At 33.6% G+C, this 17,009-nt stretch overlaps 1 protein-coding gene across 1 annotated transcript in view; it reads left to right on the forward strand.

Moving 5' to 3' along the window:
• The first annotated feature begins 1,096 nt into the window (after positions 1-1,096).
• The window catches only part of LOC137632435 (tyrosine-protein phosphatase non-receptor type 4-like), an 80,675-nt gene continuing 64,762 nt past the window's right edge, over positions 1,097-17,009 (forward strand). Inside the window, exons 1-3 of the mRNA XM_068364367.1 lie at positions 1,097-1,156; positions 1,254-1,315; positions 13,384-13,555. Of these exons, the coding sequence (XP_068220468.1) occupies positions 1,097-1,156; positions 1,254-1,315; positions 13,384-13,555 (294 nt within the window). The remainder of the gene's footprint in view (positions 1,157-1,253; positions 1,316-13,383; positions 13,556-17,009) is intronic.

The raw sequence follows: 17,009 nt of genomic DNA on the forward strand, positions 1-17,009 counted from the left end.
GACAAAATAGCACTCGATACACAAACTGTAACTTTTTTTTTCGTATTTCTTTTTAATGTTTATATATGAAAGGTCTGTTTTAATGTTATTACTGTTCTTGACATATTTTATTTTAATTCTTCATTGCTTCTCTTGTAGTTTATTTTCGTTATACTTCCTCACTGGGCTAATTTTCTTCCTTGTTGGAGCGTTTGGGTCTAATGGCCTCCTGTTTTACCAACTAATGTTGTAGCGTAGCTAGTAATAATAATGAAAATAACAATAATATAGGATGAAGAGCAAAGTGTCTGGTTTGATATATATATATATATATACAGTATATTATATATATATATATATATAAATATATTATATGTATATTATATATATATGATTTATATATATTTATGTTACATATAATATATATATATATGTATATATATATATATATATATGTGTGTGTGTGTGTGTGTATATGATATACATATATAGCCTATATATAATATATATATACATATATATATATATATATATACGTATATATTATGATATGATATATATAATATAATATATTAATATATATGTATGTATATGTAGATATATATATATATATATATATATGTAAATATATATGTATATATATATTATATATATATATAATTATATATAAAGCATTCTGACGAAAATACCGAATGACGACGTAATAATTGTAGAGTCAAGATGAGATTTTTGATTGTCATTGGTAGTCACCTTGATTTGCATTGTCGGTAAGCTTGACTTTGTGAAATAACTAAACGAGACGCTTTAAATGTCCCTTTCCGTAAATATTGTTCAGATTTACATCAGAAGCATAAAAAAAACCATGTTTTTCTTATTTGAAGGTTTAAAGGGTCGCTCATGAATGGCAGAGGTAAGGGACAGTGACATTGCCCAGCAATCAGGACAATGCCCTAGAGACTGACCATATATTATATGATCAGTGCCCAAGCCTCCTCTCCACCCAAGCTAGGTCCAGGGAGGGCCAGGCAGTGGCTGCTGATAACTCAGCAGATAGACCTATAGGGTCCCTCAAACCCCCCAACCTTAGCTCACAAGGATGATAAGGTTGCAGACACAAATGGCACTAACGAGTCTGAACGGGACTCGAACCCCCGACTGGGAAACACCAGGCAGAGACGTTAGTTGTGATCTGTGTGCTAAAGAGAATGGATAAAATATTTTGGGAGGGTACCTCATGTTAAGGAATCTCTTTTTCTCTATGTGTCTACTTACAGGTGTTTCAGGCCCGTAGACTGATTTCGTCATTATCCACTGCCTGGTCCCCCTGGGTTTCGCGGTGGGTGGAGGGGAGCTTCGGTTATGTATGTGTAATGTCCAGGATATATTTTAACCCTTTGGCACCGTCGTTCGTAAGCGACTATTTAACTTTTTTTTTTTTTTTTTTTTTTATAGCCCATACTTTCTGATTTGTCAGTCGCCACTGTCTGGGGCACCTGGGTTTTGCTTGGGTGGAGAGGAGCTTCGGTTATGCATGTGTTTTTTCCAGGGACATAACCTGCCCTTTCACCCGTCATTCGTAAGCGATTAGTTAAATCTGCCCTTTTTTTTTTAATTTTATTTTCTTAAACTATTTTTAAACTATTTTTTTTTTTTTTTTTTTTTTTATGTAGCTTTAAAAGGATATGTTTACTCTTTGGAGGAGAATAATTCCGTCATAATTTTAGTTAAGATATATTATTGAAATCCTGAACTTCTTTAAAACATGATTGAATAGTAATGAATTATAATTAAAATACTAACTTTTTTAACACCTGTTGCGAATCTAAATAACGCCTTTGGATAAGGAATATAACAAGAATACTAAAACTCTTTTTTTTATCTGTGGGTGTCAACACCAAGATCCGTCCATTCTTGCTTCACTGGATTCGACATGAAAGGATTTCTTTGAGGACAAGGCTTAATATGCCTTGAATTAGCCCATTCAAAGGATCTTTTGAACTTGCGACACATTCCTCGGAACCGACACCACATGTGGCCGGGGGTGGAGAGAAATATTAGACTAAATATAGCGAATGTTTTTCAGTGACTACTGTATTAGGTGAAAATGATGTTCTGAAATAGAACTGAAATAGAACTAGAGTTTAGGTATGTTGTATTTTAATATTTAGAGGAGAATAGTCAGGATTATATGTTATATGTTACTTTATATTTAGAGAGGATTAATATGGATTCCGTTTATGTGGTTTTTGAAGGTATTTAAATTCAGTTCATGGGGATTTTCCCTCTGAATGAGGAATTCCTAGGATCCAATCTCCCCTGTATAATAGAGAACAAGGGTCTGGTTATTATATATATATATATATATATAATATATATATATATATATTATAACTATCTATATGTATATGTATATATATATGTCTATATATATATGTTTGTATATATATATATATATATATACATATATGTATATATATAAAGGTAAAATTATATGTAAATATATATCGTATGTATGTATATATTTATTAATATATATATATATATATATATACATATATATATAGGCTATATATATATATATATATATTATTAAGCTACAACTCTAGTTGGAAATAGCAGGATGCTCTAAGCGCAATGGCCCCAACAGGGAAAATAGCCCAGTGAGGAAAGGAAACAAGGAAAAATGAAATATTTACAGAACAGAAACATCACAATAATATTTCCTATATAAACTATAAAAACTTCTAACAAAACAAGAGGGAAGAGAAATTTGATTGAATAGGGTGCCCCGAATGTACCCTCAAGTAAAAGAGTTGAATTAATGTAAAGAAACTAGTGAAAAGGTGAATAGATGATACCAGGGAAAGGGGAAATCTGAGGTATGTTTGTGTGTTCATACTGACACAGTGTACTGTATGTACCCTTGGAACCCCAAATTGAGTCTGGCCCAGAAATGATCCTGTTTTCAACTTGAAGAAGAAACTCTCATGTTTATGTAGGCCTCGATCTTACGCTAACCTTGACCCAGCTAATCGTGTTTACTACTGTTCGTGGATGTATTTACAAATGATCGATAAGGTGGTGATGTAAATAGTAGTTGTAGTGTCATTATGTCTTTCAGTTACAACATTAACAAAAACTTAATTTTTCTGTATGTCTGTTTGTGTTGTGTGTATATATAGATATGTAAATAGAATGAGTTTCTTATTAGAAATGCTATTGAAAAATATATGTTTGATGTTGTTACAGTTTCTTAAAAATTTATTTTGATTGTTCGTTTGCTTCTCCCGTAGATGATTAATTTTCCTTGTTTCCTTTCCTCACTGGGCTATTTTTTCCCTGTTAGAGCCCCTGGGCTTATAGCATCATGATTTTCCAACTTGGGTGATAGCTTAGCTTGTAATAATAATAATAATAATAATAATAATAATAATAATAATAATAACATCGTCCTTCATATGAACACAAAGACTCATCATAAATATCCGTGACGTCCAAATAAGACGAGTCATTAATATTCACAGCATTCATCCACAAAACCTTCCATATAAGTAACATTATCAATACCTTGATTATAATACACAGCACGATATCATTTTTTCCATGATGGGATTTCACCTTCCTTACCTTTCTTCCCATGCCATTTTATTTCGATAGATATTGGTAGAAGAATAAATATTATCGTAAAATATAAAGATGCTATCATAAGATTACCTCTCACTGGACATTTTAATTCGAAAGATATTGGTAGAAGAATAAGTACTATTAGAAAGAGATACTATCATAAGCGTACCCTCCCAAAGGACATTTTATTTCGTAACATATTGGTAGAAGAATAAATACTATTAGACTGAGATACTATCATAAGCCTCCCCTTCCCATAGGATATCTTATTTCATAACTTATTGGTAGAAGAATAAATGCTATTAGACAGAGATACTATCATAGGCATCCCCTTCCCATAGGAATATCTTATTTCATAACTTATTGGTAGAAGAATAAATGCTATTAGACAGAGATACTATCATAGGCATCCCCTTCCCATGGGATATCTTATTTCATAACTAATTGGAAGAAGAATAAATTCTATTAGACTGAGATACTATCATAAGCCTCCCCTTCCCATAGGATATCTTATTTCATAACTAATTGGTAGAAAGAATAAATACTATTAGACTGAGATACTATCATAAGCCTCCCCTTCCCATAGGATATCTTATTTCATAACTTATTGGGTAGAAGAATAAATACTATTAGACTGAGATACTATCATAAGCCTCCCCTTCCCATAGGATATCTTATTTCATAACTTATTGGGTAGAAGAATAATAGTATTAGACAGAGATACTATCATAAGCCTCCCCTTCCCATAGGATATCTTATTTCATAACTTATTGGGTAGAAGAATAAATACTATTAGACAGAGATACTATCATAAGCCTCCCCTTCCCATAGGATATCTTATTTTTATACTTATTGGTAGAAGAATAAATACTATTAGACAGAGATACTATCTTAAGCTTACCCTTCTACAGAAAATTTTAGTTCGAAAGATATTGTTAGAAGAAATATATAAATAGGCTAATAACATAGAGTACAGTGGCTATTACAATAGTAACGGGTTCGCCTAGCATTTGCATGGCAGCAGATTGATCCCAGCCCGGGACTGTGAGTTTAAGCTGTTTACTAAAGAGGCCACTGCTGTGGTAGGGCACCACAGTGGGTGATTGGCCTTGCCTGGCTGACGTTCTGGTGAGTATCTATACTGATGAAATTGGAACTGAAACCAAACACCTTTAAGGTATAAGTTTAGTAACAAAATCATACAAATTTAACGAAAACTTATTTAAAGGAGTCCTTTACTTACACTCTCTCTCTCTCTCTCTCTCTCTCTCTCTCTCTCTTTCTCTCTCAACAGAATAACCATTTTATAATGGAATATAGTTTTTTGACTTTGACTCTCTCTCTCTCTCTCTCTCTCTCTCTCTCTCTCAACAGAATAACCATTTTATAATGGAATATAGGTTTTTTTACTTTGACTCTCCTCTCTCTCTCTCATCTCTCTCTCTCTCTCTCTCAACAGAATAACCATTTTGTAATGGAATATAGGATTTTTGACTTTGACTCTCTCTCTCTCTCTCTCTCCTCTCTCTCTCTCTCTCTCTCTGGTGCACGAGTCATTCGTACGTAATCATTTATATCATTGTAACCTTTTCCGCACTTTTGAGCTGACATAGTGTTTAAATATATGTTATCTTGTTTCAACGGTGAAAGTACTGTGTTTTCAGTAGTGACTTGTCAAATTCCTCATGTTTTTGTTTCGCGTGCGCGTAAGCGCGCTCGTGCACGCGCTTGCGTGTTTAATTTCGGAATGATTTGTGTGTGTGCGTGGAAGATTATTCCCTCGTACTCCTTCTTCGTTTGATTGTGATATTATTACATATTGACAAAAATTTGTGTGTCTGTGTATTATATATATATATATATATATATACAAGTATGTATGTATACACACACATATACTGTATATATATATATATATATACTGTACAGTATATATGTGTTTGTGTGTATACATTCATACATACTTGTATATATATATTTATATATACAGTATATATATATATATATATATATATTTCTGTTAGCTCGAACGTGGGCTATAATTGTTTCTCTTTCTGGTCTTACATATATGGAGAGTTGGTCATAAATATCAGCTGGGGCTTTTAAAACAGAATTCCATGTACCGATCGAGATTGACTTTCTACTTTTATCAGAATTGTAGAACTAACTGTGGTATTTCACGTCGTTGTATTGCCAATATAGTAATCGTGACTTGACACATTTTTCGTTGATTTGTTACAGTTCAAGTTACGGGAGGAGAATCGTTTCATCCCATATTATTATTATTATTGTTATTATTATTATAGCTTGCTAGCTACCTAGTTGGAAAAGCAGGATGTTATAAGCCCAGGGGCTCCAACAGGGAAAATAGCCCAGTGAGGAAAGGAAACGAAGGAAAAATAAAATATTCTAATAAAAGTAACAGCATTAGAATAGATATATCTTATATAAACTATAAAAACTTTAACAAAACAAGCGGAAGAGAAATAAGAATCGTGGTGCCCTAGTTTACCCTTAAGCAAGAGGTTTTGAAAGGCTGCTCATGAATGGCATTGCCCTAGAGATTGACCTTATATACATATGATCAGCGCTAAGCCCCCTCTCCACCCAAGCCAGGACCAGGGAAAAGACCAGGCAATGCCTGCTGACGACTGAGCAGGTAAAGCTAAAGGCTCCTTCAAACTTCCCATCCTTATCTCACAAGGATGGTGAGGTTTGCAGCGGCTAAAGGAAACGAATGAGTTTGAGCGGGACTCGAACCCCAGTCTGGCGATCACTAGGCAAGGACCTTACCAACAGGCCACCACATATAATGCAGGGAGTTGATAATTTTGAATTGTTTCACTTTTGATGCATTATAACATATATTACATTATATATTATGTATATTATAAATATGTTTATAATACATTATATATCCGTTTCCGAGTGGGAATACCTTAACGTGGTTGGTGATAAGGGTTTGTGTATCTCCATGATCAGCAAAGCTGTACTAGTGAGGTTTACCCATAGTGAGTAGTGATTTGCTGTGAGCGATCAGTCAAAAACTCCTACCATTACCAATTCGCATTTGGCCACCGTGGTGAGGAAAACTAGCCTATAGCCCCAGACATGACTAAGAACACTTCGGAGGCCTTTTTCCTGCAGTGGGCTAGAAACGGTTGCATATTTTTTTTTCTTTTATATTGTAAAATAAAGGGGGAATATGTAGTGGAATCGAAAAATAGATACAGAATTTAATTTAGAATTAGGGTTAAACTTTTTTCTCCGTTCACATTAAGTAAAGTCCTGCTGGTGTTTCAATTCTGGTAATTTATTTGAAAACAGTGCCCACAGAGTCTGCGATTCCACATGTCCTGGAAGAAGCTGGCTGAAGAGGCCTCGATTCTAGTGACAGTGGTCATATGAAGAGCTTGAAGGACTCCTGTCAGTGGTTGTGTTGGGAATCCACATTTCTCGTAAATAGCTAGAATTACCAACTATACTTACTAAATATGTTGGCGTCTTCCTCTATAGATTCTTTTTCACACGAGTGGATAGATACCGCGTGTTTTATTTCCGCGCGGATTAGAAAACAATGAAGTTCAATGAGACCCTTCATATACAGCCCGCTCGAAGAATTACTGAGCGGTAGTGATTTACTAGAGATTTGCACTGCTAGTTCGCCCGGTTCCAGTATAGCAGCTTATTGAATCTATGAGGCCGCTTGGGAAAAGCCTCGTGTATGAAGAGATGCCTCGTACCGAGCGGAAATATTTCCGTAAGGAAAAAAAATCTGCTTGTGTGAAGCGAGCCTTACATAAGCTGCGAAACCACTCTTGGAAAATCCTCTCTTGTGAAGACAGGGTTCGTAATGAGCGGAAATATTTCCGTACGGAAAAAAATCCGCAGTGTGTGAACCGAGCCTTACAAAAGCTGCGAAACCACTCTTGGAAAATCCTCTCTTGTGAAGACATGCCTCGTAATGAGCGGAAATATTTCCGTACGGAAAAAAATCCGTTTGTGTAAAGTTAGCCTTTAAGCTTCAAAACCGCTCCTGCCTGCAATCCTGTACTACCGAATCACTGCCTGTTTTAACGTAGCCAGAACCCACACAAGGCGTAGCTTAAGGGTTGGGTGCGCCCATGTTGATAATATGTCCAATAAACATCACCCCTAACTGTTTACATTTTGATCAACATTAGCTATTCTTGTCTAATCTTCTGGGCGAACTAGTTCGAGGTTCGACTTACTACTTTTGTATATGAAATTCAGCCAGGTCTGGTGTAGCCCAATGAAGACTTCCTTTCTTTCCTTGGATAAATTATAGTTTCGTTATTGTGATGTTACTTTTATTACTCTTGAATTTTATGTTTTCTGTAATTTATTCACCAAAAGATTGACACAACGTAGCAATTTGCAATCAAGTTCGGTAAACTTTTTCGTGGAATTCAAGGTGAAATAGGGTTCGTTTAAGAAACTTAAGATTGCCTGCAAATTTCCATATAACGAATGGTGCAATATGTGTCAGGGAGTTCGACGAACTGCTGAATAGTCGTCTTTAGCCATACTGTGACTCTCTCTCTCTCTCTCTCTCTCTCTCTCTCTCTCTCTCTCTCTCTCATATCTCGGGGTTTTCAGTGTATATACGTAGAGCTGTAGTAAAATATTAGCAATGAGTTAGTGGTTTAATGCAAGGTGTGTGTCAGTGTCGTAAGCTTATACGCCAGAAATGACAAAAATATTTCGCAAATACACTCAAAAACACTTGTATTTCACTATTAATTCATAGATTAATTAACAAAGGGAAATAATTTATATATATTTTTTTTTTTTGTAATATACGATAGGTTATGGGTTGCTTTTTTATACTTCTCTGTTCATTGTATTCAATTATATGATGTTTCATATATAGGGGATTGTCCGTACGGAGTTGGAAAAACAGGATGCTCTAAGCCCAAGGGCTCCAACAGAGAAAAGTAGCCCAGCGAGGAAAGGAAATTAGGAATTGAATAACCTTCAAGAAAACTGATAAACAATTAAAATCACATGTTTTAAGAACAGTAACATCACTAAAATAGATCTTAAATGTATAAACTGTACTTAAAAAAAAATAATAATAAAAGATACAAGATAGAGTAGTGTGACAGAGTGTATTCCTAAGTAAGTCTGAAATTTTATGGCTATTTTTCCATTTTCTGTTTCGATCCTTATGCGTATGTTGCAGCCATGTTTATTTTTTTTATTTGTGGTTATTTATTTTAATTATTATTCTATATTTGTTTGTTTGTATATTTTTCTTTGAGAGCGACGTTTAGTCGATGAAATTGCTAGAACAAACCTTGTGAGATTTAGTTAAGTCACAGCTACATAAGACGTTCTCATTTTCTCTCATGTGATATTATGTCCGTTTTCTTTCTAGCCTTCCTTCAGGATAAACTTATATGTTTTGCTGGCATGTATCCACATTAGGTTTTATCATTGTGTTATTACCTCGTTTTTATAATTAGTTGCATCTAAAATTATTAATAATGTTACTGTTGTAGATATAATTACCTAACCGGAAAAATAACCAATTAGATTTTACGGAAACCTTTAAAATAAAGGACCAAATGACTAACCTAGGTAGAAAAACTAAAATTCAAACTCGGTAACAGTTCGGAAAATAAACTTGCCCGTACAGTTTTAATGGCATGTTGTTAGTAGATACGAATAATGCTGTAATGTATAATCGAATGGATTTTTAACGCTTCAGATATCATGGATGCATTAAAGCTGGCAAAAAAATAGACCAAATATATACGCTAAATATACAATGTTAGTAAGACTAATATAGTTACCTTAATTATAACGATAACACACTAAAGATTATATACATTGGAACATCGGCTCTTGAACTTTCTTTTGTTCCAGAAGGCTCTTCAATATCCAACTTGTTCAGAAGGCGATCCAATTTTCCCGATAAGATTTCATGTGAAAGTAATTGATGCATTATTATACGGAGTTTCCAATACTTTCATGCAGTGAAATCAATAAAAAGAATCGTGTAGATGAAATAAGATTTAATTCAACTTATAGTAAGGAGAGCTGATGGCCTAAATAGAAGATAAAGAATGGTATCTTGGAGAGTTATCATTGCCCAGAAAACTATTTTTATTGAGGGTTTCACAATTATAAGACAATCACTGACATTTTAGGTGAACTGTTGCAATGAAAATACAAAGGAAATAACTTTAAATAAGCAAAAACATTTAGTGTGATATATTGCAAGTTTAGCTTGCGTCATAGAATGCTCTTGAGAAAGATCTAACAAGACACGCTAATTGTTCGCCAAGGCATTTTTCTCACCCTGTTTGATAGCGGATTTATTTGAGTTAGGAAGTATTTAACATCTGGGGTTCCACCGTTTTATCTGTATGTTCAATAACACCTCTAGAAACTATTGAGCTTGGGGGTCGCGAACTCTCGTCCAACAGATTGCTAGGGTGGGATGTTTCCAATAGGCTAGTGTGTTTATATATATATATATATATATATATATATATATATATATATATATATACCGTGTATGTACATATATATGTATATGTATATGTATATATATATATATAATATATATATATATAACTGTATATATATATGTATATATATATATGTATATAATATAGTGTATATATATATATATATATATATATATATATATATTATATATATATATATGTACATACACTGTATATATATATATATATATATATATATATATATATATATATATATATATTTATATTTATATGCATATATATATGTATATATATATGGTACCAGAAGAGATTTGATTTACTAATCCCATGTCCTTAAACTTAACACCAATTTTCGACTGAATGACCTAGTGGTGATAGTTCAGTATTGAACCCGCTTCCAGATATCAACCTCTTGGTTACTGAACCACTTAAGAAGTAATGGCTACCTATGCAATTTATTCTTAATTCACTGCTGAATGCAGTTTAATGTTCAGTGTTTACTTCAGGTACTCTGTACACACACTTACACACACGTGTACTGATGTGTTAGTTGCCCTTACAGGTGCCTCCAGATAAATACACAAACAATGGTGGACTGCCACATTGTTCAGTGGTCTCTTCATACACCTAAACAGTGTAGTCATCTGCATTGTGTTAAGCCTTGTATGAACCCACTTTATAAGAATATATAGGGATATATATGTATATGTTTATATAAGTATATATATATATATATATATATATATATATATATATATATACTATATATATATATGTGTGTGTGTGTGTGTGTGTGTGTGTATAGTTACATATATATTCACTTTATATATTTATTTATACAGTTTTACATACATACATATATATATATATATATATATATATATATATATATATTAAATATACTCTTGTGTTTGTATATATATGTATATTATAATATATATATATATGTGTGTGTGTATATATTTATACACTATATATTTATTTATTACAGTATATATATATACATATATATATATATATATATATATATACACACACACACTCATGTATATTATATATGTGTATGTTTGTATGTATGTATGTATGTATGTATGTATGTATGATTCTGTATACTTCATGTCCGCAACTTTACGCACGCACATATGCCAAATAAAAAAAAAAAATTATCTTACGAACCAAAAGTGAAAAAAAAAAAACACCAACGGAAACATTACAATGAACGAATAACTCTACCCCTTTTGGAACAGAAACTGGTTCAGTCACTGTCCCTTGGCTTTATTCAAGAGGGAAATGGGTAAATCGCAACAAATTAGGGGAATGTGGTCCATTAGACTCGGGCTAATTCCCCTGGATCGCGAATGTTAATCTTCATTGTAACTGGATCTGAAGAGAAATGGTCAAGTCCTGGGCTAGTGTTCATGAAGACTTTCTGTAATTTATGTTTTTAATTCTTGATTTAAATGATTTCTCTTCCTTTCATCTTTTGTTTCTCGTGTTTTCAATGCTTTACTTGAATGATTTCTCGTGTTTTCAATTTTTCCCCTCTCGTTTTCAATATTTTACTTAAATGATTTCTCGTGTTTTCAATCTTTTTGTTTTTCGTCTTTTCAATTTTTTTGTTTCTCGTGTTTTCAATCTTTTTGTTTCTTGTGTTTTCAATCTTTTTGTTTTTCGTGTTTTCAATCTGTTTCGTCTCGTGTTTTCAATCTTTTTGTTTCTTGTGTTTTCAATCTTTATGTTTTTCGTGTTTTCAATCTGTTTCGTCTCGTGTTTTCAATCTTTTTGTTTCTTGTGTTTTCAACCTTTTTGTTTTTCGTGTTTTCAATCTGTTTCGTCTCGTGTTTTCAATCTTTTTGTTTCTTGTGTTTTCAATCTTTTTGTTTTTCGTGTTTTCAATCTGTTTCGTCTCGTGTTTTCAATCTTTTTGTTTCTTGTGTTTTCAATCTTTTTGTTTTTCGTGTTTTCAATCTGTTTCGTCTCGTGTTTTCAATCATTATTTCTCATCTTTCCGATCTTTTCTTATTGAGAGAAATCTTTACTGACATTGTTCATTCCTTTCAAGCAAATTTTTAGCAAAGAATCAGTCAATTTTTTTCTTACCTCGATGAAACAGAAGTAGAAATCTTTCCTATTTTATCTGCAGTTAATTCAAACATACCTTCCTTGTGATTCTGTATCCTGATTTGCATAGTGAGAGATTCTTTTGACGTTAACTGAATTAAATCTTAATCAATTAAGGAAGATCTAGAATTTGAGATACATTTATTTCCTTTATTTGGAGAGTAGAGCTTCTTTTTTTATTGTCCTTATCTTTTTCTCTTCATTACTGCATACCACCAGTAACTGATTTATTTCCTTAATTTACATCTTATTCCTGTTTCATCAGAATATATATATATATATATATATATATATATATATATATATATATATATATATATATATATATATATATATATATATATAAACCATTAATCAAAATCTTCAATTTACTCTCTTCCTTTACCTCTGTAGTACATTTCTTTTATCAAGGTAGATTTGCACCGACTCGCAGCGGTGCCCTTTTGGCTCGGAAAAGTTTCCCGATCGCTGATTGGTTAGAATTATCTCGTCCAACCAATCAGCGATCAGGAAACTTTTCCGAGCTAAAAGGGCACCGCTGCGAGTCGGTGCAAATCTGCATCGCTAAAATAAACTGACTATAGACGAGAAAAACTAGAGGGGCACACAGTAGAAGGCAGACCTCCGTCGCGGCAGTTTATTTCTCGTCCTTTTGTTCGACCTTGATCTTTGACCTTAACTTGTATTAATTTTCGTGGATTTTCATTCACTCAAATATGAACCAAGTTTGAAGTCTCTGACAACGATGTCCAAAGTTATGGCAGATTACGTGAATTGGACATTTTGCTTGACCTTTGACCTTGACTTTGATAAGTTACAGATTTTTACATAATAGTTCATCCCTGCAAGTTTCATTACTCTACGATTAAAATGGTTGCCAGGAGCAAACAAACACACACATACACACGAACAAATACACATATAAGAGCGAAAACATAACCTAATTGTGGCCAGGAACCTGTTCACACCCACAAACAAACACATATACAAATAAACAAACAGACACACAAACAGGGGGTAAAACATAACCTCCTTCCAACTTCGTAGGCGGAGGTAATGAACCAATGAATATTAATATGGTTGGCGGGAGAAAGAAAACATGAATTAATTGCTATTTGCTCCGATGAAAATCCAAGTATAATTTTTTTTCCCTTTCCAGCGAGAACGGCTACTCTGAACGGGAAGATGGCGAACGGGGTGGCGTCTGCTCCGAGGACGGCATGGGCCTCAGCAGATCAGTTGGGGGCCCTCCTCCAGCGCCTCCTTCAACGTCTTCGTCGGCGTCCTCCGTGGAGAGCGACGTAGGGGCATCGCCTTCTCCTGACCACCAGGTAAGCAAAGAGGATATTTCTGAAGGAATTGAAAATATGATTTTGGGGCTTTGGATGTAGGGCGTCTTCATCCTGAAGGGGGTAATGCTTTGGAAGATGAATTTGGGGCTTTTGGATGTAGGGCGTCTTCACCCTGATGGGGGTAATGCTTTGGAAGCTGTGTTTCTGGCCTGATTTATTTTATTAAACTGTCAAAAATTATATATTTCGGGTTTAAAATGTTTAGATTTAAAGCTTTCACCTTATTTGTCTGTAGTTAGATACACAATAATGTTGGTTTTGGTGCCGTGCTGTACTTCATAAAGCGAACTGAAATGTGTAAAGTTAAATTCCAAATTGATTAGTTCTTGAAAAGACTATATTATAATATCTTGAGTATTATCTTGTGTGTCTCCCTGTTTTATGAAGTGTTTCAGTCTCAAACTTTTCTTCCTTTATCAGAGGCTTTGCAATATAATATATATATGTTGTGTTTGAATTAACATATATTGTTTGATCTGTTTTTTTTTTAATTTAATTGTACATTGATATCAAGAACAGCTGACCTATCAATTAGCTATGATGGTGAAGATGGGTTGAATTCAATTCTAAGTACATAAAACCTGAATTCGACAGGTATATGTACAGAAGAATTGTCATTGACTTTTATCTTTCTTCGTGGCTGAGTGGTATGGTCAATGTCATACAGGTATCCTGGGCCAGGGTTCGAAACCCGGCCGGTCAGATACTTAAGTCTTTGAGTGATTTCGCCTGGGGCTGTGATCCCGAGGTCGTTAAGAGATTCCAGACTTTAATGTGTTAATATATGTGGCTTATTTGAAATAGGAAAAACACGTTAAATGTGCAAATTTTATCATATATATATATATATATATATATATATATATATATATATATATATATTATGTGTGTGTGTGTGTGTATACACACACACACAGAAATATATATATATATATATATATATATATATATATATATATATATATATATATATATATATGTATGTATGTTTGTATGTATATATATACACATATCTATTAACGTACACACAAAAATACCCTATTCCTTAATTGCGTCTCCGAAGAAAGTAAGTAGGTCACAGGCAGTTCTAACTAAAAGTCTCTCTCTAACTCCTCCCCCCTCCCCTCTTACGTCGAGGTCTGAGCAATGAGAACGAAGAAAGCTTAAGAATTGGACGAAAGGAAGTATGGATTTTCATTTTACTGCCTCCCTGTAGGATGGAAGCATATCCTTAATCCGGGTGGGTCCTTTTGTGTAGGAGGACGATGCCGGGGAGATGAAAGAGAGAGAGAGAGAGAGAGAGAGAGAGAGAGAGAGAGAGAGAGAGAGAGAGAGACTCAAAGGCAACCCACCTACACACTTTCCATCGTTCCCATACAACCATCCATTACTTCCCCATCGCCCACTCTCCTCTCTCTCTCTCTCTCTCTCTCTCTCTCTCTCTCTCTCTCTCTCTCTCTCTCTCTCTCTCTGAGATGAGATTTTGGAAGCGGAAGCACATGCTCAGGTAGGCGTCCAGAATGGAGAGAGAGAGAGAGAGAGAGAGAGAGAGAGAGAGAGAGAGAGAGAGAGAGAGAGAGAGAGAGAGAGAGGACGTTGAAATCGATTTTGTCCTGCGTACATGTATGGTGGTCGAAGGAGGCATTATGGGTAGGAAAGGTCTTCTCCGTATGTGATATGCTGTCAAGATTCCTTTGGAATATTTTATATTGGCGTAATTTTCATCATTTGTAATTGAAAATAGGACTTTGTTGATGTTGTGAAGGATTAGGAGTTGTTGATGCATCTGTCATTTAAGTGAATTATCAATAAATTTATTTTATATTTACACAGAAGCAGTTTTTTTTATTAATGGTCTTATATTTATTTCATGAAATGGAACAGTATATTTTTATGAAATTTAAAATGTTTTTATGAAATTTAAAATATTTTTATGAAATTTAAAATATTTTTATGAAATTTGAAATATTTTATGAAATTTAAAATAATTTTATGAAATTTAATTTTTTTTTTTTTTTATGAAATTTAACAACGAAATGAAATCGATCGTCGAGATATCAGCTTTTGCAAGGAAACTTATTCTCAGAAAATACTCTTATTTATCCCAAGCTTAAATTCTGGGGATTCATTATTGTAACTCTAAAAGAAGGTCTTCTAGGTATCATCACTTTATCATATAAATACCAAAAGAATATTAAAATAATAATAAAAAAAGAAACTAGTATTTAATTCCAAATACTTAATCTCTGAAGCTATGTTTGATCTGAGGATTCCTGCTACATAAACTTCCTTCTGACATGTTTAAAGGTTTAAAGGCAACTCATGAATGGCAGAAGCAAGGGACAGTGACATTGCTCTATCAAGCAGGATCGAATTAAATTTAATATTAAATTATTTGGATGGCTCATATGAAAAAAATGAATGAAGTTTACGTATTAACAAATTATGATTATATATATATATATATATATATATATATATATATACTGTATATATGAATGTTTATATATATAAATAAGTATATACACGTGTGTATATATACATATATATGTATATATATATATATATATATATATATATATATATATATATATGTATGTATGTATGTATGTATGTGTGTGTGTTTGTGTGTATATGTATGTATATATACACTCACACACACTTACGAACTACGCATTTAAGTAAGGATTTCACTAAGCCGTAATCACATCTTGACTAAACCGCATGTACCTGATCTCACCATGGATTCGAGCCCGGATTCTTTTACAAAGATGAAGATTATGTTACTGAGCACGCTCTCTCTCTCTCTCTCTCTCTCTCTCTCTCTCTCTCTCTCTCTCTCTCTCTCTCTTAGTATATATATATATATATATATATATATATATATATATATATATATATATATATATATTGTGTGTGTATTTGTATATGTGGGGGGTCAGTGTACGCAACCTGTCAAAGATAATGGGTAAATATCTAGATTGTCATGCATACACATATTCAACCTTTCCAACCCCTCTCCTTTTCCTATCTACAACCACTCTCACCAGGGTATGACTACACTTCTTTCCCCTACCCGAGGGACGTGAGAAGACCAAGTTTATACGACTGGCAATGCCGCTGAGCGTGACCGGAAAGAAAAATTACTTGTTAATCATTGTTCAGTGTTAGATATGAACAGGAGAAATAGAATACTCGTTACTTATATGAATTTGACGTATAAGTACATCTTGTGTGATGCTGTGCTTAACCTCCGCCCACACGTTTCCACAACAGGTAGGGTTGTGGGTGGGGGGGGGGGGTGAGTCTTGGCCCATCCCGTGCAATCGAATCCATGTTCCGAAAAACGCAGTCTTTTTCGAGACGGTTAGCATAAATAATCGTTGCTTGTGGTCTCCGTGGGTGGGACTGCAGTTAATAGATGAAGAATTGC

The sequence above is a fragment of the Palaemon carinicauda genome, chromosome 41, assembly GCF_036898095.1.
Source record: "Palaemon carinicauda isolate YSFRI2023 chromosome 41, ASM3689809v2, whole genome shotgun sequence".
NCBI classification, from domain to species: Eukaryota; Metazoa; Arthropoda; class Malacostraca; order Decapoda; family Palaemonidae; genus Palaemon; species Palaemon carinicauda.